This window comes from Anolis sagrei, chromosome 2, assembly GCF_037176765.1.
Source record: "Anolis sagrei isolate rAnoSag1 chromosome 2, rAnoSag1.mat, whole genome shotgun sequence".
In the NCBI taxonomy this organism is placed as follows: domain Eukaryota; kingdom Metazoa; phylum Chordata; class Lepidosauria; order Squamata; family Dactyloidae; genus Anolis; species Anolis sagrei.
Genome location: NC_090022.1, coordinates 245,930,518 through 245,953,415, shown reverse-complemented (window position 1 = coordinate 245,953,415; position 22,898 = coordinate 245,930,518). Strand labels below are relative to the sequence as shown.

General features: G+C 38.7%; 1 protein-coding gene across 1 annotated transcript in view; it reads right to left on the bottom strand.

Annotated features, from left to right (window-relative positions):
* TMEM232 (transmembrane protein 232) overlaps window positions 1-22,898 on the bottom strand; it is a 152,655-nt gene that overhangs the window by 52,624 nt on the left and 77,133 nt on the right. Inside the window, exon 11 of the mRNA XM_067464496.1 lies at window positions 18,758-18,999. Coding sequence (XP_067320597.1) covers window positions 18,758-18,999 — 242 coding nt within the window. The remainder of the gene's footprint in view (window positions 1-18,757; window positions 19,000-22,898) is intronic.

The following is a 22,898-nucleotide window of genomic DNA, read 5'->3' as shown; positions in this document are numbered from 1 at the left end:
TGCATTTCTATCTGGGTCACAGAGCCTAGATATGCATATGAGCCACATGTTCCTCAGGGCTTTTGTCTGGAAGGATTCAGCCTCAAACCAATCATTAATTTTCTCCACCAAAACCATGAACTAATTTAACTTCAAGCCATTTGCTGAAAGTTTTTTCCCATCTTGATTTATGAGAAGAATTGCACCTGTTATTGTGCGAGTGAGGCATTGCGTCTTCTCCTCTCCAAATAGTGTTCCAGCCTTAACATTTCTATTCCTCATCCCTCCCCCACTATAAAAAGAACAACAACCCTGCCATATGGAACAAAACAATCCTAGTCAACGAGTAGTTGAAATCATCAGATGAATGTTTAGTTTATTCAAGGTTCCCCCTCCCTCATCTAAGCTGTTTTTATTACACACTCATTCTCTTTTCTGTACCAAAGATAAATGTAAATGAAATAGGAAACATTAAGTGCATAGGAGAAATGTATCTAACTTAAACTAAAAGTGAAATATCATTTACTAAGCTGCTATTGATGTAATGAAAGAAAGAAAAAAGTAATCATCTCAAATTAGTTCAAATGGCTATATATTCTTAAGGCTCAGAAAGAGCCACATGAATGTTAACTGAAAAATGCTGTGAAATGAGAACAGCCAGTCTTTTTTTCCTGAGAAATGTTTAGTATACCATATTTTCAGCCTGTGGTAAATGTTCTCAGTTCTTAATATTAGGTGCTTTATGGCTACTATTCTGGCAGACCACAGGTTACTGGGGATGAAATTACTATGCTTTAAGTGAGAAAATAATTTGGTCATAGCCATGCTAACTGAAGACTGTGCAAGTTTCTGTTTTTCCTGCAACAGAAAAGGACATTGAAATACACACACCACATATATACAGGCAGTCCCAAACTTGCATAGATCCAACTTATAAATGGCTCATAGTTAAGAATGGGGATGACACAAAAGGAAATGGGAGAAATCTATCCCAAGGAAGGGAAATTCACTCCTGAAAGAGTTATCACGGGAAAAGGGGGTCTCCACTGAAGCTTTCTCACCAATCCTTGTTTCCACTTTTTCAAAATCCAATTGTCACAGGGACAGAAAGTGACGTGAAATCTTCCCCCCCCCCTCTCTCTCTGTATGTGTGTGTATCTGCAGCTACAGATACATGTTCTGACTTACAAGAAAAATACATGTTCCAACTTACAAACAAATTCAACTTAAGAACAAACCTAAATAATGTATCTTGTTTTTAACTTGGAAACTGCCTATATACTATTGCCTCATGGTTTGCAATTTCTTGTGTTGTCGAAGGCTTTCATGGCCAGAATCACTGGGTTACTATAAGTTTTTTGGGCTGTATGGCCATGTCCCAGAAGCATTCTCCCCTGACATTTCGCCTGCATCTATGGCAGGCATCCTCAGAGGTTGTGAGTCCTGAGGCAAAATGTCAGGAGAGAATGCTTCTGGAACAAGGCCATACAGCCCAAAAAACTTACAGCAACCCTTGCAATTTCTTCAATATGCTTCCCTCCCTCTCATATATCTACTCCCTCTTTTCTTGTGATGAGTTACAGGCAAGCAAATACTCATTAGTATATAAAGGTCATTCTTCAACTTAGGGTCTCTAAATTGAAACATTGCATTGAATTGTTTAGTTCCTAATAATTGTATCTTTACAACTAGGGGACATAGTGCCATTTTCAACATTATTTAGAGCTCTGATCATTCTTTCAGTTTTGGGCTCACAACCTCTGTGCTATCCAGCTTGCTGAGTGGCCTTTGCACACAATGTTAACATCCACAGAAACACATGACAGTTGTAAGCCAAAGCATATTAAAATCCAGACAACTAACTACCCACCAAAGAGAATGTGTCATATAGATCTTTTCAGATCTTTGTGAAAACATTCTATATTACTCCACTGAGTAATTTTGCACCAGCAAAGGAATTATTATTATATTTATTTTTGCAATTCAGATCCCTGTCCACCTCCTCTTAAAGGATTAGACTGAAAGCTATGTAATTGTTACATTGTTTTGCCAAACAAGAAAAAATGGGAGAAAAACATATTCAAATTGTCTTCCAGAAGCTTCGGTTTGAGGAAAAGAGGAAGAATATCTACTAGGCTTGTGCATTTGGGGTAAACTTGACCCATTTCATGTCACGGCTTTTGGTGGGGGCCCCGGTCCATTTTTTGGGAGCCTCCCAAAATTGAGAGGGTAGATATCTGTTTTCACTCCAGAGTGCCAAAAGATCCATTTTCTATTGGCCCATTATGGGGGGAGGGGCTTCCCAGGCTCCCCTTCGCATCATTTTAGGCATTTAAGCTGTTTTACTGTAGAGGAGAGGTGCTCAGCTGCAGACAGGCGCACATCCTTTCTCTCCTGGACCTGCATTCCACACACATACTCTTTCCAAGGCAAGGAGACCATTTCTTTTCTTATTCTAGAGAAGGAGCTCAGCTGTGGGCTCAGATGCCACAAACACACACTCTTTCCAAGGCAAGGAGGCAAGTTCTGATTCTTTTACTCTGGAAGAAGCACAAGCTTCCTCTCCCGGGACTGCATACCCCACACACACTCTTTCCTAGGCAAGGAGGCATGCTCACGAAAAGCCGGCAAGGAGCAAGGATGGGCTCCCACTTGCTTTCGTGTCGAGCTGATTTTCATACTGGGAGGGGCTTTCCTGTTACGTGCTCCCAACAGTAATGAAAGTAATGAAAGAATGAAAGTACCAAAGGAAAACGGTTCCACACACAACTCTAATATCTACTACAGAATTACTGGGGAGAAAATTGCTACATCTGCTTGCCCTAACTTAAGACCTAGTAGATACTGAACTTTGTCATGCTCTCCCCTGTTAGACAACTCTATTTTCAGTTAGGCAAGTTATTTTCATCATCTTCTCTACTTTATAGAATGACTCATTTTTTACAATTATTCAGAAAGGAGATTTCTTGTTTAAGGTTTTTATCATTTTTCTTTAAGACATTTTGCTTTACAAGAGAGAAGTTTTGCTTAAACATCCTAGCCCTTCAACCACAAAATCTATTGGGACATAGAAATGATAAATGTTATATGTTTTTATAGTTTCTCCCAAGACAAGTATTGTTATTTTTTAATCATAGCATGGAGGTAAGGTGGTATAGGTTCCTTCAGGATCTTTATCTGAGAAGCAGTTTCACTCTAAAACTGCAGTCATGGCTCCCAGAAGGCAGGGCAGTTAAAAGAAAGGAGGGGAAAAGGAGATGTCAAAGGGAGTGCATCTACACTATAGAATTAATGTAGTTTGACATAACTTTAAATGACATTGCTCAATGCTATGGAATCATGGGCATTGTAGTTTTACAAGGTTGTTGCCCTTCACTGCCAAATAGTGATGATGCTTCACCAAACTACAACTCCCATGATTCCATGGCATTGAGCCATGTGTAGATGCACTCAAACATGGGTGCATCCATGTGGCAAAGCCAAGCAGAAACAAGAGTCATAAACATGCTTGCTTATGTGGGTGCAACTTCCATTCACAGGATTTACTGCTAAGTGAGTAGACATATCTTGGATCTGGGTGCCACTGCATGGCATCAAATGCCTAAATTTTTCATTCTGGAAATTATTTCATCCTTTTTGTTCTCCTATTAATGTTCCCTAATTTGCAGGTTACCCTATATATTTAACTATAACTCTAAAACTATTTGGCAAAAAAAAATCAACACCCCCAAATTGGGTCAACTTCTACACAGATCAGTGTGAGAACTGTACCTTAACTCTGATTAAAAGGGGAACCATCCCCTTCTTTGAGTAGAACAGTGGAAGACAAGAGCCCAGTCGTTTCAGGGAGAATCTAAAAGAAGCATCAACCCTCTTTACTATGACTTAACTTTGGGCCTTTTGAAATGCCTGGGCTGGGAAACGATGGCAGCCACCAGGGGCAACTTGCCTCAAAACGACATTGTGTTCCCTTCTCCATGGAATGACCTTATCCATTGGTCATATAAAAATCCATAAGTTTTTCCACAAAACCTGTTTTTGACTAAAACATGAGGTTGACTTAAACATGAGTATATACAGTATAGTAGTTAGAAATCATAGACTAAACTAGGCTAAACCATTAATGGTTGTCCCACCAAAATTGCACTGTTTCTATGATATTAAGTGGTATTATGATACTGGGGCACTTTTGCCAATGTCAGAACCTTGGTGTTTCTCCATATGATACTAGTAGACCAAATACTAGCAACTACTCTGCTACTTAGCAGAACCAGTCCCACAGAGTCCCACAGAACCAATCAAAACCATAATTATCTTCTGTAATAACATTAATGAATGAGGGACAATTGTTCATCACCTTTCATGCTGAAAAGAGGAGGAATAAAAGAATTATTACTTATATAGTACAATCTCCCTGGTGATTCTTGCTATTCCAAACACCTATCTGTGTGCAAGCAGGATCAATACTGGTGGCACAATATAAAAGAGCAATTACTGCATTAAAATCCATGTTAGTTGGTATTTCTTTCTCGCTTTGTAATAAAAAAGAGAAACAGCCAAGAGGAAAACTGCCATCTGGTCAAGCTCTGTTTTTCACACAATGCAAGCATCCAGAGGGAGGATCTGATACTAAAATTAATCTGAGAGAGACACCGGATAGTGTACAGATTGCAAAAATAAAACTCGTCCCTCTGCTTCTTGCAGAGATTGTACAAAAAAGTAAGCTGGTGCAAAACATTTCCAAATTATTATTTTTGATAAGTGGAATGCTAAATAGACTGTTTATTTAACTATAGAACATTTTCTTCTGGCACTGCAGAATCATCAGTGTAATATATTTGTCTGGAAGGAGCACTGCAATGTAAAGACACGCCATTTTCTACATATTTATTATTATTATTTATTTATTTGAAACATTTATATTCCGCCCTTCTCACCCCGCAGGACACTCAGAGCAGAGCACAACATATATATGGCAAACATTCAATGCAGAGAATAAAACCATAAATATATATACACAAACATTAAAATCACATATCCACATTAAAATCAGTTGCTTAAAATCCATCTCAGGACACCATTTTGCATCATTTCACTGCCTGGTGCATAGAGCAAGCATTGGCAACTTATGGTCTTCCAGATGTTATTAGACTACAATTCTTACAATCCCACCCCTACACTCCACCCCCCAGTTATGTTGGCTAGGGTTAAAGGCTGCTAAAGTCCAGTAACATCTTGAGGGATAGTGATTCCTTCTTGGTTTTACGGCTGCTCCAAGTTGGAGCACTGCCAGTGCTAAATCACTGAAGGAAGGAAGGCTAGCACCCAGGACTTTTAGTTCAGCTCTGACCAGTGATAAAATCCAAAGTGGAGCAGGATTCAGACTTTCCCCAGTGTCTTTTAAACCCAGGGTCCAGCCACATTAGCCTGCTTGCGTTGTATGGACACACCAGGATAAAACAATACCCAAATTGCATTCTATGGCAATATAGATGCAGCCTGCGTGGGCTGCTCCGTGAGGTCATGAAGAGAAGAAATCAACTGAACAGATGCAGCCTAGGACACAGCTCCCCTTCTGGTTGTGGCAGGCAACAGATGCGTGGAGTGTCCCTGTCTCCTTAACTGCGGTACACAATAGTAGCCAAGAATAGTATCTATGCTGCTGCTAAGACATCATAGTCAAACTCATAAAAGTTTAGTTCAACAGTTCTTACTCCAAATCTTATTTCAGATATGCACTCAGTAGATGAACATGGCCAAATATCTCTCTTGCCTTGAACAGGTTTAGTATGCTTTCCTATTAGTTAAAGTTGTAAGAATACAAATATTTTGTGTGTGTGTATATACACACATGTGTGCCTTCTTTCACAATTTTAGGAAGTATTAAATTGTTACTAAATATTTGCATTTATTAATAACTAAACAGAAAAACAAGACTGACTCATGCGACGTACGAAGACTAGTACCTAGCATGATAATGGTGACTGAGCAATTCAGATTTCCTGTCCATTTGTAGACGCCGTATAATAGATGTTCTTATCTCAGCCTCCAACTTGTTTCTGTCTGTATATTTGATTCTCTGCTATCTGGTATGGCTTGTTTTTTTGTTTGAGAACAACAACAACCCACAAGGTCCTCTGTCTGAACATTTTTATCTCCTCTCACACATCCACAAACATTGGGAGAGACACAAAAAGTGACAAGCTCTGGTCTCTGGTCAAGAGTTAAATGTGTAAGGACAATTCTCTTTATGTGTGATGGATGTTAAACAATTACTAATCTTAAACTGGAGCAGCACAGCTGGAGAGAGATGTGGGAGCTGCTGAGGAAGATAAATGAATATGACAATTTATTAAAGATACATGGTTAGTGCTTGATGCCGCTGTGCTCTCTTAGCAAGAAGCAATGGATTAGCCGTGACTTTGAAAAGGGGAGACAAGTAATGGAGTGCAAAGTGCAGGAGAAGAACCACAATATACAGAGTATTTCAACTGGAAATGGGTAATGCTGACATGTCATTGGAATGAAGGAATACTTTGAAAAGATATTTCACTTTAGGTGTGAGGAAGGTGACTGTTGTTTTTGATATTTTTAAAATAGCTGTGCTTCACAGGGAGAACAAGAAAAAGAGTTCAGCAGAGGACAAACTCAAAGCTTGGGGATGTTTAGACTGTACTCCCACATTTGCTTTCAAGTAAATATGTACAGGAGTGCAGTGTAGGCCACATCCTGCTCACATATAACCCCAAGCAAAAGCAGTGAAGTCTGTGAAGGGTAAAAAAAACTGCAATCTTGCAACCTGGGAATAAACCCTATGAATTTGCCAAATGAAGACTGTAGCAGAAGCCATCCTGATTTTAATAGAAGCCATTCAGGACACAATAGTAAACAAAATGTAATAGAAATGGCTACAATTCAGAAGAATTCTTCACAAAAGTTGTTGTACATAAAGCTATTTCTGAAATGTGCCAGAAACTCTTTTCGTCATACAAACTGAAACCTATATTTGAAAACCACAATATTTTTAAATGGATTCCCATATAGCCAGAGTTTTTGAACTGCAGTTCTCTGAAAATCCAGACTCTGGATTTTGACAAAAAGCAGGTGTGCATCAGCAGTTGGAAAACAAGATTAAAATATCAAAAGCAGTTAGGAGTTTATTAGAAATATCTCTATATAATGAATGTAACTTAGCCAGATATTCCTAAATTTTATTGTTGCTTTTCACTAGCAGATAACTTCAATTACTATATCTGAATTTATACATGTCCCAAGCATGGCCATTCAATTAATAAATTGTATATTAGTAATTTTAATGTCTAGGAATTGAAGCCATATATTCTAAAATCAAATTGTGCAAGGAAATATGTCATTTGAGCAACTCTCTCTTTTCTTTACTGGCCTTTTCTTTCTTGAGGCCTGCAGTGGTTATAAGCTTGAGAGATGTGAACTAATGAATGGCTATTCTTTTGGAAAGAAATGAGGGGAAATTGTACATTCACATAAAACTGTACTTAATAAGCATGGGAGCTAGGAAAAAGGAAGATCTTTGCTTATTGGAAGAACAGATCAAGAACATACACAAGATGGGTTTCTGATAAATATAGGGTTTGTCTACATTGGCTGGTTAATTTTGGGGCAGCTTACTAGAGAAATGTTCCAGACACACTGCCCTAAACCTATGTGGTTAATTAGATTCCAGACAATCCAGACAGGCAGAGACTGTATTGGCCCCACTGGATTGCCACTTTACTGTCTATGCTACCACTCTCAGACAGCTACAGAAGTTCATGAGAACTCTGGGCCACTGAGGGCGCCCCATGGTGATATCAACACAGGTCCCCATGCAACCTGCTGTCCATACTGCACCAAAGTCACAGGGATGTTCCAATGTTTCAGGCAAACTACAGAGAATCCTCTGACCTTAATCTACTTAACCCCTTCAAAAGTGGATAGCCAGGATGCAGTGCACAAAGTCAAGTTATTAGGTCCATGTAGATAAGTCCATTATCTATGCCTAACACTCCAAAGCAACCCTGTTGCTTCAATGCTGTGTGAACATAAGGTCATACAGGCACCTCTGCTTATTTCCAATAATCTTCACTCAAATGGACAGAACACATAGGCTTGGATCTGTAGGGTTGCCTTAGATATGTCAATGGATCTGACAATGACCTGTTTTCTTTGAAACATGTGTCACCATGCAGATTGCTTTTAAAACCTTCCATGTGACATGGCACTGTACAATTGGTCTAAATATTATTTAGACCAATTGTACAACCATAATTATTGAAGAGTTTGGTAAAGATTCTTCAGTTCTCCCCCACACTAAGAATGCAGGTTCTTCAGTCTCTCATAGACCAAGTGAGTTGAAGTACCAATCTTCCTCACAACTTAAAAAAATTAAATAACTTTTTAGAACAAATAAACTTTTCAGTTCCTCGGTTTGGTTTCGAAAAGCTAGCTACAGCTCTCATTTTCTTTCCATTCCTTACTATATTTAGATGCCAGGACTCTAAGGCATTCTGTCAAAATGAACATCACTGAGGGCTCAATGTGTTTACTTTGCTTGAGAATAATACTCAGTTCATGTCACTCATGCTGCCTATACTGGGCAAGGCTTCGGTAACCATCTGCCATGGGTGAAAAGTGCAGAAGCCAATTATTACTTTGTCCACCTCTCAGACTAGACATGTTTTCCCTACCACGAGTGGCATATCAGGAGCCACACTGCAACCCACTCCTACTCCCTCTGAATTGAATCATCTCTTACTGAATCAACTGGCACATTTCTGGCAGGAAGAAAAACAACTCATTTGCAATATGGTGCTGGAAAAGAGTTCTACAGACATTATGGAATGATAAAGACAGATAGGTACTAGAACAAAGTAGGTCTCAACTCTCAAGAATTTGGCTTCAAGGAAGACTGTTATACTTTGATGTAATATGAAGACACATGAATCATTAGAAAAGGCAATAATGCTTCATAAGGTAGAAGGCAATTGGAAAAGAGGAAGACGACATTACAGTGGAAAAGAGTCAATCAAGGAACCCATGAACTGCAATATCTGAGCAGGGCTGTTGAAGACAAGGTGACTTGGAAGTCTCTAATTCATAGGGTTGCACAATGCAAAATTAACTTGCTAGTGATTAACAACAACACAGATATATCTCCAGTGACATATCTGAAAGACCTGAATGTGGGTTGAAATTAACAGTACCACTAAGATACTGGAAAATAAGGTTTGGCAATATGACACAATACAATAGGATTCAATAAATTCAGAAGCAAAATAAAGTCAGCAACCCAAAAGATTAAAACCAAGCTATGAACAGTATATGTCAAATGTTTGGATGATAGAGTGTGTATAATAGATAATGCTATGAAGACAATTTTGTGGAGAGCACAGACTAGAATGATAGCAGGACTGTAATTTACCTATAACTAGACGAAAGCTCAAATCCCTTCCTTCTTTCCACTGTTCTTTAGACTCTGCTGTCTTGGAAAGCCTTTCCAGAAAATCAGACTGAAAAAACCATCTGATGTCTCCATTACTTGAGGAGGTTATTGGATTCAGGGACTGTAGAGATGTGTTCATTATAAAGTGTTATTTATAATGTGTTTAAACTGTATTTATAATGTTTATTATAGAGTGTTTAATGTACTGTGTTTAAACTGCATTTATGTATTACATTTATTGCCATGGCCTAGCTGTGAGGGATAGGTTGCCATGGTGACAAGACAAGGCAGAAGAGGAGGTGGGCGGAGCTTAAGGAGAAAAAGGTTGGAGTGTGGCAGTTAAGCTCCAGTCCGGTGGAGGAGACCCGGAGAAGAGCAGAGCCAGTTAGTTAGGGCTCTGTTGTGAAGCTGTGAGAATTCAGTAGTTCCTAGAATTTGTGAATATTTCTTCAGCAAGAGAGCTGAAGGTGTTACCTTGTTAGATTGCTTAGGTTAAAGGAATCTAACAGAGGGGGTTTTCAGGATTGCCAGTAAGGAAAGACTGGTGATCAGTGGTTTGTTCCGAGTATAGGGCAAACAGTGTGGACATTCACAATAGGGAACTCTGGAATAGTATAAGCACTTCACTAAAGAAGGAGTTTGTAGATTTGTAACATTCAGAAGCCTGAAAGTATCTCAAACCAGCCATTTTGTAACATCAAGCCTTGTGCCAAGTTCAAACTCTCAAAACTGCAACAATTACGTTCTGTTAACAATAAAACTTGTTCTCTTTTTATTTCAAACCTGCCTCCTCCATTGCTGTTATGCTTGGTGCATTCCACACTACCAAAATCACCTCACAACCCAACTAAAGATAAACAGAGACATAAACCAGCGTCTCTAAACATATTGGTGGCAGCTTAATAGATATTTGAAAGAAGGTTCCTCACAGAATATTGGTGGCATTAAAGAAGATTAATGCTTCCTCACATAATTTTTGGTGGCATCTAGTGAGATTAGCACTGCTTCTTTACATTTTTGGTTGATAAGCGGTGGGATTAACGCTTCGTTACATTTTTTGGTGGCAGACGACGGGATTCGTGTAACAACTAATCGAGTGCCTTAAGTTTAATTTTAAAATAAGTTGTGAGGTAAAAGTTGCTGAAAAATGGCTACCAGGCGACAGAGAAAGCTGGCTGAAGAAAGAGAGGGAGTCCAAGAGGAAAGTTCGGGCTCTGAGGCAGAGACAGAGTTAGTGCCTATGACAGAAATGGCTCTTAAGTACAAATTAGAGATGAAACGATTGGAGATGGAGAGAGAGGCGAAACAAAGAGAATTTGAAGAAAAACAAAGAGAGTTGGAGATGGAGAGAGAGGCGAAACAAAGAGAATTTGAAGAAAAACAAAGGGAAAGAGAATTTGAAGAAAGACAAAGAGAGAGAGAAGTGGAACGCGAGTTAGAATTGAAGAGAATGGAGTTTGAGCTAGAAAAGCAAAGATTAGCTTTATCTCAAACATCCAGTGATGTTCAGGAAGGGAGATCTGGAGGGGATACCCCAGATTTGATGAAGAAATTCCCAAAATATACCAAGGAGGATTGTCCAGAGAAATTCCTAATATCTTTTGAAAGATGTTGTCGTGATTTTGGAGTGGCTAAGGAAAAATGGATGACATACCTTAGGCCACAGATAAGTGGGAAACTTTTGCAGATTTATGGACAGATGCCGGAGGAGTCTTGTAGAGACTATGATCTGTTTAAGAAACAGGTTCAACAGGAATATAGATTGACTCCTGAATATTATAGATTTAAGTTCAGGACGTTGAAGAAAGATAAAACACAAAGTTTTGCTCAGGTGGCCTCTAGATTGTCTCAACTGTTTGATAGTTGGATAAAGATGTCTGAGGTAGAAGATTATCATCAGCTGAGGGAACTTTTGAAATTGGAACAATTTTTCCAATTAGTTCCTTATGAAATTCGTTGGGTGATTCAAGATCGCAAGCCATCCACGATTGTAGAGGCAGCGGGTATGGCAGATCAAATAACAACCTTGAAAGAAGGATTTGAAAGGGAAGATCTGCCAGGGGACAAAAGAACAAACAGGCAGCCATTTTATTCACAACAAAAGCGCCCACAGCAAGAAAAGGGTGCTGACTTAGAAGACACCACCTGTAGGAGGCAGAGTGTAATAAGACCAACTGCTCCTGAGGTAAAACGACGGTGCTATCTATGTGGAGAATGTAATCATTTAAAATATCAATGTCCCTTGTTAAGGAAAGAGAAAACAACCCTCTTTGTGAATAAAATGAAAGAAACACCAAGGGCAGAAGCAGATACTGTTTCAAAGGAGAGTTCAAGCTCAGAGCCTCAAGAGAAACAATGTTTGTTCATCCTGTCAGGCAGCCCATCTAAGGACTACTTAGAAACCATTTCTATTGATCACAAAGACAGGAAAGGATTCAGAGATACAGGTTCCGAAATATGCATCGCGCACCCTGAAATAATACCTCAGAGATTTCAGCAGCCAACCTCTGAAGTAAGATTAAAAGGTTTAGGTCCCGCGATCCCGACACCCGTGGTGACCTTGCCAATAGAATATAAAGGATGGAAGGGTGTGTGGGATTTTGCAGTCAGTCCTGACATACCATATCAATGTTTAATTGGAAATGATTTGGCTGAAGAGATTAAATACTGTAAGATGGCGTATGGGGAGAAAGAATGTAACAATGAAAGCCCTGAACAGAAAGCCCTGTGTTTTGCCATACAACAAGATGGGGACGAGAAGCCAGAATCTAGCACTACGGTTGCTGAGCTTTTTAAGAAGACAGGAGGAGTCAAAGAAATTCAACAGGAACAAAGAGCAAAGGAACAACCCTATAGATTTATTGCTGAAGATGGTGTTCCAAATATAAAGTCAGAAGTGTACAGCCAGAAGAGACCATGCAAACGAGGAACAAGCCCTGCAGCAGAGCCGATTCCAGTGGCTGATTATTTGAGAGCCAGTGAAGAGAGTATAGAAACAATAGGTCTGGAAAGACAAGTGATAAACTCTGAGGAGAAAGAGGAATCCTTGACCTTAAAAGATGCATTTCCTTCAGCTCCACATAAAGAAATTACCTCAGCCGAACTTTTTGACAAAGACAATAAATTAAAAGTAAAAGAGAAAGCTAAAGGAAAACAAACTCTGGATGTGACAGTAGAAGCTGATGCGAGTTCAGAATATCCAGGGGTCTTCTGTGAAACAAAGATCCATACATCTGAAGAGAAAGTAAACAGAAAAAGAAGATTTGGCCATGTGTCGGAAGAGAGATCTCCTTTATCCTTGAACGGAGAGGAAAGAGAGAATAAAAGCCAAGCTGATAGACTGACAAGAAAACTAATATACACAGACTATATTGGTGATGATAAAAAGAAAAAGCTGCAATTTCTAGCTTTGGAAGTTTGTCCAGATAGCAGTGATGAGCTTGCCATGAAGAAGGACAATATTCGTGTTCGTTCTTCCAAGGACAGTGAGTTCTCTTCAGTGCCAAGAAAAGATGCTCGAGGAATTCCAGATTATTCACCACAACCTGATGCTTCATGGAAGCAAGCCATTGTTCAAGCCCTGAAAATCAATGGAAACAGAACTGTTCCTGATAATTGGAAGGTCAGACAAAAGAAGAAACCTAAAAAGAAGAAACGAAGAAGTGGAAGAAAGAAGCTAAAAGATCATCATAAAGAGACATTGCTGTGGTCAGTTGGTCCAATACAACCGAGGTTGTGTTTGAACCATGGGACATTGGACACTAAGACATGTCAATGATCAAATGTGGGAGTTTAACTATTGTGTGGGCTATTAACAAAGTGGGACCATATGTATGGAAAAAAGTTGTGGTATGGTATATAGATAAATGTCTTGTGAATTGACCAGACTGGGTAGAGAGTCAATTGTGTATGTTGATGGGATGGAAACACATTTGGACAAGGGTGGTTTTATTCAGGTAAGCTATATAGATATAGGTTTAGTGTTAGCCTGTTAGTTTCATTGGAAGGTGTTTCATCAATACTGATTCCATGGAAAAGGATTTAGCTTTTAAAATCTAATGTATGTGTAAGGTAGTGTAATATTAAAGTGTGGTAGGTATATATGTTTTACAATAGGCAATAGATATTTACGAATATATATATAAGTATAAAAATGTGAGACTTTGATACCACATCCATAGATGATACTAGAATTTCATAGGTTAAAGGTTTGTATGTATGGTAATTGAAATGTACCTAACTATGATGCGTTTCCCTTTCAGAATTGATGTATATGTATATATTGTTAAATAATATGTGAGATTATTTTTGCTATTCTAGGATTAAGAAATATACAAAAATAATATTTCTGGGGAGGAAGGTGTAGAGATGTGTTCATTATAAAGTGTTATTTATAATGTGTTTAAACTGTATTTATAATGTTTATTATAGAGTGTTTAATGTACTGTGTTTAAACTGCATTTATGTATTACATTTATTGCCATGGCCTAGCTGTGAGGGATAGGTTGCCATGGTGACAAGACAAGGCAGAAGAGGAGGTGGGCGGAGCTTAAGGAGAAAAAGGTTGGAGTGTGGCAGTTAAGCTCCAGTCCGGTGGAGGAGACCCGGAGAAGAGCAGAGCCAGTTAGTTAGGGCTCTGTTGTGAAGCTGTGAGAATTCAGTAGTTCCTAGAATTTGTGAATATTTCTTCAGCAAGAGAGCTGAAGGTGTTACCTTGTTAGATTGCTTAGGTTAAAGGAATCTAACAGAGGGGGTTTTCAGGATTGCCAGTAAGGAAAGACTGGTGATCAGTGGTTTGTTCCGAGTATAGGGCAAACAGTGTGGACATTCACAATAGGGAACTCTGGAATAGTATAAGCACTTCACTAAAGAAGGAGTTTGTAGATTTGTAACATTCAGAAGCCTGAAAGTATCTCAAACCAGCCATTTTGTAACATCAAGCCTTGTGCCAAGTTCAAACTCTCAAAACTGCAACAATTACGTTCTGTTAACAATAAAACTTGTTCTCTTTTTATTTCAAACCTGCCTCCTCCATTGCTGTTATGCTTGGTGCATTCCACACTACCAAAATCACCTCACAACCCAACTAAAGATAAACAGAGACATAAACCAGCGTCTCTAAACATATTGGTGGCAGCTTAATAGATATTTGAAAGAAGGTTCCTCACAGAATATTGGTGGCATTAAAGAAGATTAATGCTTCCTCACATAATTTTTGGTGGCATCTAGTGAGATTAGCACTGCTTCTTTACATTTTTGGTTGATAAGCGGTGGGATTAACGCTTCGTTACAGGGACAAACAGGCAAAACTGGATGAAAGCAACTCACTCAAGGTACCTCCGCTACCTGATTTTTTACCCCCCTGGAAGGGTTTTTCAGGTGATACAGGGGAATGTAGAAAAAAAAAAGAAGAGAAACCTCCCCTTGGCAAGTATGAAGATCCTTCTGCACAGAGTTTTCAGGATCTAAGCCATTGCTATTAGAGTGGTGAGAAAATGTGGTATCAACTAGTGTGAGGAAATGATGCACAGGCTGTGGATTGCTCCTTCAGCAATCTTGGGAATGACAAAGAAACATGAACCTGTGGTAGTATCGCTGGCACTGAATATGTCTGCATAGAATTGGGCCATGACAGTAACAAGGGGGATTTCCAGACACATGATATAATGGTGAGTGCAGGCCAAATTATGGTCAAAATTAAATGATTAACAAACCCCCTTTAAAACAAAATCAAAATAGTAGATTCAAGTATAAAGGCCCATTTCTGGTTTAGGAATGTCTCATGGATATATCATTTTACCTCCATTTCTGGCAAAGATCTACTATTTTTTCTAGACTAGAATGTAATTCATCAGGGAGGGCAGAAAACCCTAGGAAATTAATAAGTCTTTGATTTTACAGAGAAGCCAGTCAAAGACCATGAAATGCAGTAATCTCATCTATTTTAAAAAGGTAATTTCCATTCTCTTTGGTATTTCCAGACATAAGACCTGGAAATTTCAAAATATATGTTACTTCTTCATTAACTCATTGTTGGAGTTCTTATGACAGCTAGACCACTGGGCCAGATCCTAATTTACTGAAAATAACAGTAATACTATTGGCTTCTCGGGGGTTCTACACAATTTATTGACACAGCTGGAAGAATATAAAAGTCACTTTAGTGTTTAAAAGGGGGTAAGAGGGGCAGAAGTAAATCATGAGTTTCAATAAAACTCTGTGCAGGAAAACTCCTTGGGCTGGTGGTGTTTCACTATTCCTGCTTTAAAGAGAGACCAAGACTCCATCTACATTGCCATATGAAATCCAGGTTATCTGCTTTGAACTGGATTATATAGAAGTGTAGAATAATATAATCCAGTTTAAAGCAGATAATCTGGACGTTATATGGCAGTGTAGATGGGGCCCAAAACAAGTCTTTAGAAGATAGGCATTGATATTAGAGAGCCAGACACCAAGCACAAAAATGCATGTGCATGCGCATAAGTTCACCATGATAATATGATTTAATATTATTTATCTGGCTGACTCTAGGAGGTAGGAATTATTATATATTTAACAATCTCATCTCCTTCTCCCTTCTTCTCTCCCTCTCCTATTTTTCACTGTTTGTCTATCAAAAAAAAGCATGTGTTGTCAATATTTATAGCTGGAAGAGCAATCTTTAAAGTCCCCAGGTTATATCATCCTGTTTTGTCTGATGCTAAATTCTGTATCTATTTTTCATTCAATTCTTTCATAAGCCAAAAACTATAATGCAATGGAACACACGGGGTTTATATTTCTGAGACAAAATGTGACTGAACTAGGAAGTTGTGGTTTCAAATCTTTCCTCTGTCGTGTTTTGAGGCTGTGGCCTTAACCATTATCATTTTGCCTTAGCATTCTGTCTGCAATATGGGAATAAAAAGGCTGACCTACTTTATAGTTATTGTAAGTAATGCATGAGTTTTCAAACACTCAAAAGTGGTAAACTTGCTAAACATTAATTTTGTGCATTTGTATAGAATTGCTATTTGTTTGTTTGTTTCGTTTGTCAGCCCCCCCCCCCTTTGTTTTCATTTTCACACGCCTTCCGAAAACAGGTGCCTTTCTAGTTCCATGTCCAAAGAACCAAATATTTTCGCATCATTGGTCAACATGGGCAGGCTTTCCCCAGCTCCCCTTCCCTCACTTTTAGGGCTAGAGGGGTGAAAATCATCACACTTGGAGGGCATATCTACCACTTTTAGCACACCAAGTTTTATCACATTTGGATCATTCCCTGATTTTTAGGGATTTTTTTTTCTTTTTAGAAATAAAATCTCCTTAGAAACATTCCATCATTTCCCCCGCCGGCCCTGCCCGCTACCCTTTCCAGCAGTAGCAGCAGACGCACACCTTGGAGTGAGGGCTTTGGGGGTGGTCGCTCCAATAAATACAATGACCAATGCATGCCCATATAATGATGTTCTTATCCTCCAACTGACCCAACAGGCAGGGCTCAGAGGTAAATACAACATGCAGCAATTCTCTGTGGGCTGCATGAGGAGTGCCACGTGGCGTGAAAATCAGGGGAATAAACGATAACCATTCCCACTTATTTTAGTTTTCAGGTTTATTTTGTACCGGGGAGGGGGGTACTGTTTCATGCCCCTCAAATGAAACAAATGGAATGAAAATATGAAACGAGTACTGTGCACATGACTATCCATTCTTGAAAATATACTTTGTTACAGATATATGGAAAGATTTCTCAGTTCTCTCTTGTATGTTCCTAGTGGTGAGATAGACATATAGTCAAAGTGGCTCATTTAGTCAGACTATTAGCTGCTATATGCTGCTGGAAGGCTTATCTCTGATGCATTCACAGAGGGAGACACATTGCACCAAGCCAACAAAAGATGAAGTCTCACAATGCTTATATAACATTACAAGGTTTGGATTAGAGATTATGTGCTAATTCTGTGCTGGATCTCAATAAAAGACAGAGCGTGATAGGGTGGGATTCAAGGTCAGCCATGGAAACTGGCCACGGTAGTCCACGCTCTTGTTACATCCCGCCTAGACTACTGCAACGCTCTCTACGTGGGGCTGCCCCTGAAGATGGCCCGGAAGCTGCAATTTGTCCAACGCGCGGCAGCCATGATCCTAACAGGAGCGGAGCGCAGGGAGCACACAAACCCCCTGTTGCACCAGCTCCACTGGCTGCCGATTTGCTACCGGGCCCAATTCAAGGTGTTGGTATTGGCCTATAAAGCCCTAAACGGTTCCGGCCCAAGATATCTATCTGACCGCATCTCGGCCTATGAACCCACCCGGACTTTGAAATCTTCCAGGAAGGCCCTGCTCTCGATCCCGCCGGCCTCCCAAGCACGGTTGGCGGGGACGAGAGATAGGGCCTTCTCGGTGGTGGCTCCTCGGCTGTGGAGTGCCCTTCCTATAGACATTAGGCTGGCACCATCTCTCATGGCATTCCGTACAAAGTTGAAGACCTGGATGTTTGTGCAGGCGTTTGAGTAATTCAGTGCAATCTGGTAATTGAACATAGGAACAGAACAATGGACGACGAATTTGGATCATGCATGGATGATGAGGCGATGGGGTTTGTAATAATTGTGTATTGGGATTGCTTATTAGTTATTAATGGAAATGTGTAAATTAATTGTCATTGTCTATTGAACTATTGCTGTTTTTATTGTCTTTGCTGTTTGTAAACCGCTGTGAGTCGCCCTCGGGCTTGAGATACAGCGGTATATAAGCATAGTAAATAAATAAATAAATAAATAAATAAACTGACAGAGTGATCCTGGGCAAGTCACATTCTTTGAGCTTCAGAGGAAGCAAAGGTAAGCTCCCTCTGAGCAAATCTTGCCAAGAAAATCACATGACACGTATACCTTAAGGTTGCCATAAACTGAATAATCATATGCTTTGAGTGATCAATAAATCAATAAATCAATAAATCAATAAATACTTATTTATAGACTGCCCTCTCTCCCCAGGGCTCTCAGGGCAGTTAATTTCTCTTTGATTGCCAGTTGCCTTTTCTGGGAGTTCATGGCACTGTCATTATAGATTTTCCCTTGTCATAAGGCTTATTTTTAAACTCAGTAATGATGCAGCCAAATGAAATGACAGAGAAGGCTGCTTTGATGCAAATCAGACAGGTGACTGCTTCGTCCCAAAGATCTGATCCAGATAGATTAATTTCTTTCCAAAGACTTTTTACCAAGCTTTATCTGACATAGGAAGGATGGAATCAAGAAGGATTAAAAGAATATTCAGGCAAATTGCATGAGACTAGATAAGCAATGTGCAAGCAGAGGAAATTGCTACCTTAAAGAGAGACGTTTGGCTTTTTTCTCCTTAAACACTGATTCTCGGTATGGCATCAACTGTTGCTTCTGGACAGGCACCTTTGGCAAGGGAACATCTGGACCAATTGGTGGCAAGAAGTGATGGCACATGGAAGTGGCAATTCTCCATCCAATGTGCTGGGCTAAGGGACCGTCTCCAGTAGTTGATAAAGTTTTTCTTTTGGATGCAAGGAAGGGGTCTCTTGGACCACTGGCCTCAGTCTAAGAAATAAAGTAAAAGAAAAGGCATTGCCAGGAACAAGGAAATAACAAAACTAATCTGGAATATAATCACACTAAAGAAGGAATTATAAATAAGGCACTCCTGTGTTTATTTCTGCTCTTCATACTTCACTTTGATTTACTAATCCTGCTATAGTCAGGAAATCTGCAATGAAGGTTGTATATAAGATAATGAAAATGAGGTGACTTCGGCATAATTTCTCTTCTTTGAAACAAAAACAGACCCCTTTTGATTTGAAGTGCTAATAATGGAAATGCTAATAATATCACTCATTGTTTGTAAAATTGGTAGAAACATTAAGGGATTTAGAACAATTCGTCACTTCCTTGAACAGGCATTTTCAAAGCAATTAGGGCAGATTTGCCTTCAAACCCCAGGTGTAACTTTGACTTTTAAAGTTTGGCATTAATTACATATCACCTTAATAACAGTTTGTGTTATACTACTTAGGGTAGTTCTTTGCACTACAGCTCAGTGCTGTGGGATCATTACTGTTTCTGTATTTTCCAAACTAATGAACTAAGCAATCACCTTACCATTGATATTTACCTTTACACAGGTGCATGTGCAGACAGATTTATTATAACTGGGAGTTGCCTGATTGATGGCAGATGAAGGGGGACATCCATGTGTAAAAATGAATTTGCATAGAGGTGTACTTATTATGTAGCAAATTAAATGAACAGGGAAGCAATTTAGGACTACGTGGGGGAGGTACAGGGGAGGATTCCTGAATGGCTGAGTCCTGTTAACTGATCATTCCAAACTTTATTCTTCCATCTGGGGATAATTATTCAGAAGCTTGATCTATTTATTCATTTATTTACTTTATTTATACCTCTCCTTTCTCCCCATGGGTATTCAAGGTGGCTAACATCCACACACTTTGGTCCCCATTTAATACAAAAAAAATTAAAATTAAATAGTACTGTGTGGGTTAGGTTAAAATACAATTACAATATAATAAATGCAATTCAAATGCATTTTAAAACAGACAATACACTCCCCCAAATCCAGGCCTCGGATTAGGTATTTGGATGACACAATGGACATGAGTCCTGCATTACAGAAAATGGACCTTTTTTAAAGGGACAGTTCTTTATTGGCAGGCATCCTCTATTTCAAGGGTTGCCTGAATCTGTTTCAAAGATCCACTGGAAGGGAAAGCAAGTTACCCATCTACAGTTGGCAGCTGGATTACAAGCTGAGCAGATATCTCTGACACTTGACCACAGGACTGTGCATCTATAAATGTGCACCTGATATATAATTGACAATTCATATGTGTTATGTAAATCTGAGGTCTCTTTTACTATAATTTAGGGAGATACCTTTTGCCTTTTTGGTGGCATGTAAGTAGGCACCCTATAGATGATTGGACAACTCCCTGTACATTCTTTTGCCTTCCTCTTCAAGGGAAGATTGGATTAAAATGTAATAAAACAAAAGTAGGAAATTCTATCAACCCTGCAGGGAAGGGACCTTTTTTGATTTCCTTGATGTACATATTTGGATGTACATTCTCACAAGTGCACTCTTTTGAGAAGAACCCTATTTAATTGACTGAATATGTTCCTTAACATTTTAACTCTGGTGTTGTTCGGAGATATACCATTGCAACACCATACGTCTATAAAAATGGCTTGTAGGGCACATCTACCCTGTAGTATTAATAGTTTGAAACCACTTTAATTGCCATGGCTAAATACAATGGAATGCTGGGAGCTATAGTTTAAAGCTATAAAACATTTAATAGACTTTAGTTAACTGATACACTGATATACTGTTAAACTAAATTCACCAATTTTATGGGTTTGTTTTTTTTTTGTACCTGATGGTTTATTTTAATTAATTTTCCATTGTGAAGGGTGATAGCCCCTAAGATGCCAATAAGGCATTTTCTTTCTTTGTTCAAAATCTGGTTACAATTATTGATGCTATTAGATCAATGGATGCCAACCTTTTTTTTGACCAGGGACCACTTTGACCAAGGACCACTCTCCAACATTAATATCAAAAGGGTTATGAATCAGGTTTTGGTCAACTTTAGATTTGGTTTGGTTATTTGGGGTGCTGATTCAAAAATAGCATTGGATAGACCACATCAACTCTAGTTTCTGATACAGAACATATGCCATCCAGTAGTTGCTGTCTGCTCACCCACAGAAAACCATATTTAATAAGCTGCAACACTATAAGAGAGTTTTGCGAGATCAGTCACTCTCATTGGAATTGTGTAGTAATGGTGAAGCTGCAGATCATATTTTAGTTCTTGCAGACCTCTGGTGGTCTATGGACCACAGGCTGGAAACCACTGTAATAGATTGAAAGTGTCATGTAATGCCAAAATCAGCCACCTGTTTATGCCTATTATGCAGTTGTTCTTTCTTGAAAGTAAATCAGATGTTGAATCCTCTCAATTTTGCTCTAAAATATCAGTAACAACTAGAGAATATATTCATATTTTAAGCAAACCATTGTTGAAATCGATCAGATTTCATTTTATATTCCTATTAGTTCTTGAAACAGCAAACAGATGGAAAAGGAGTTGTCTCTATTTTTAAAAAAAACAAAATGTTAAATGTATTTTTAAGTATTAATGAAAGCTGATTCAGTGTAACATGTTTATTAATGTCATCTGCAAATATGCCGTGCAGACACCCACTTTTTAGTTGGCCAACTGTAGTAACATTTCATTCTAGTATCTAGCAGCTTCTGCTCAGTTATAGCTGTTGCATATTCTCTTTAAATCTCGCTTTTCAAGGTCTTAAGTGAGCTGTGGGAGTAAAAACTAAACTCATTCTTAGCTTGGACTTCTATGTTCAGTTTTTCATCTCTACAGCATAATTTATATACTTTTAAAAATGCAAGAGAGAAAAACCCCCAAGTGCTCAACATACATGTGTCCAAAATCAAATTTCAAATTTCAATTTCTTCTGCAACACACTTCAAACCTTAAATTATGAATTGAGTCATGTCCCTTTGGATGCCTCACTGAGAAACAACAGGAGGTCATCTAAGGTAAAAAGGAGCCCTTCCTAAAAGTGATGGCAGACATTCTGAGTGGAAAGTTGAGTTTCTGGTAAATAAGAGCAGAGAAAAAGGGAAGGACACAAGTTCAAGAAGTACACCAGAGCCAGGACAATTGGAAGTTGTAAACTTAAAACCTTTTAGGCCCCATCTACATTGCCATATAAAATCCAGATTATCTATTTTGAACTGGATTATATGGCAGTGTAGACTCCTATAATCCATTTTAAAGCAGATAATGTGGATTATCTGCTTTGATAACCTAAAAATGATTCTTCAGAATATATTACTTAAGGGAAAGAGATATAAAATGTATTGTGATACCACCTTCTTTAAAAATGAAATTTCAAAAGTGAAAAGAACTCCTTCCATGTCAAATTTCCCAGTCTACGTAAAAATAAAAGAAGTGACTTTCAAACACTGGTGCCTGTTTCTCTCTATATGTGTCAGCTGCCTGATACACCTAAAGAAATTAAAATGTGCATTTGGTCAGGTGATGGAACACATCATGTTCCTGAATTGAAAGTTATTTATAGCGAAAAAAGAAAAGGTGAATAGACTTCAAAAGCTCTTTTGTTTGCTTGGTGGCGGAGTATACTACCATCACAGTTTCTTGTCACAAAAACATTAACTGAAAATATTTTTATTTGATGTGTATCTTGTTTTTCTCTCAAAATTCTGACTCAAAGCAGCTTGCAAGATTAAAAATAGATACAGATAAAATGTAAAGTCATATAGTTAAAATAAAATAAATGTCAACATTAAAGCAGACTTGAGTTAAGAGCAGTTTTAAAAGAACACTGACTTGAAATTACAACATCCACCTACGCAAAGCCCCCTCACTTTT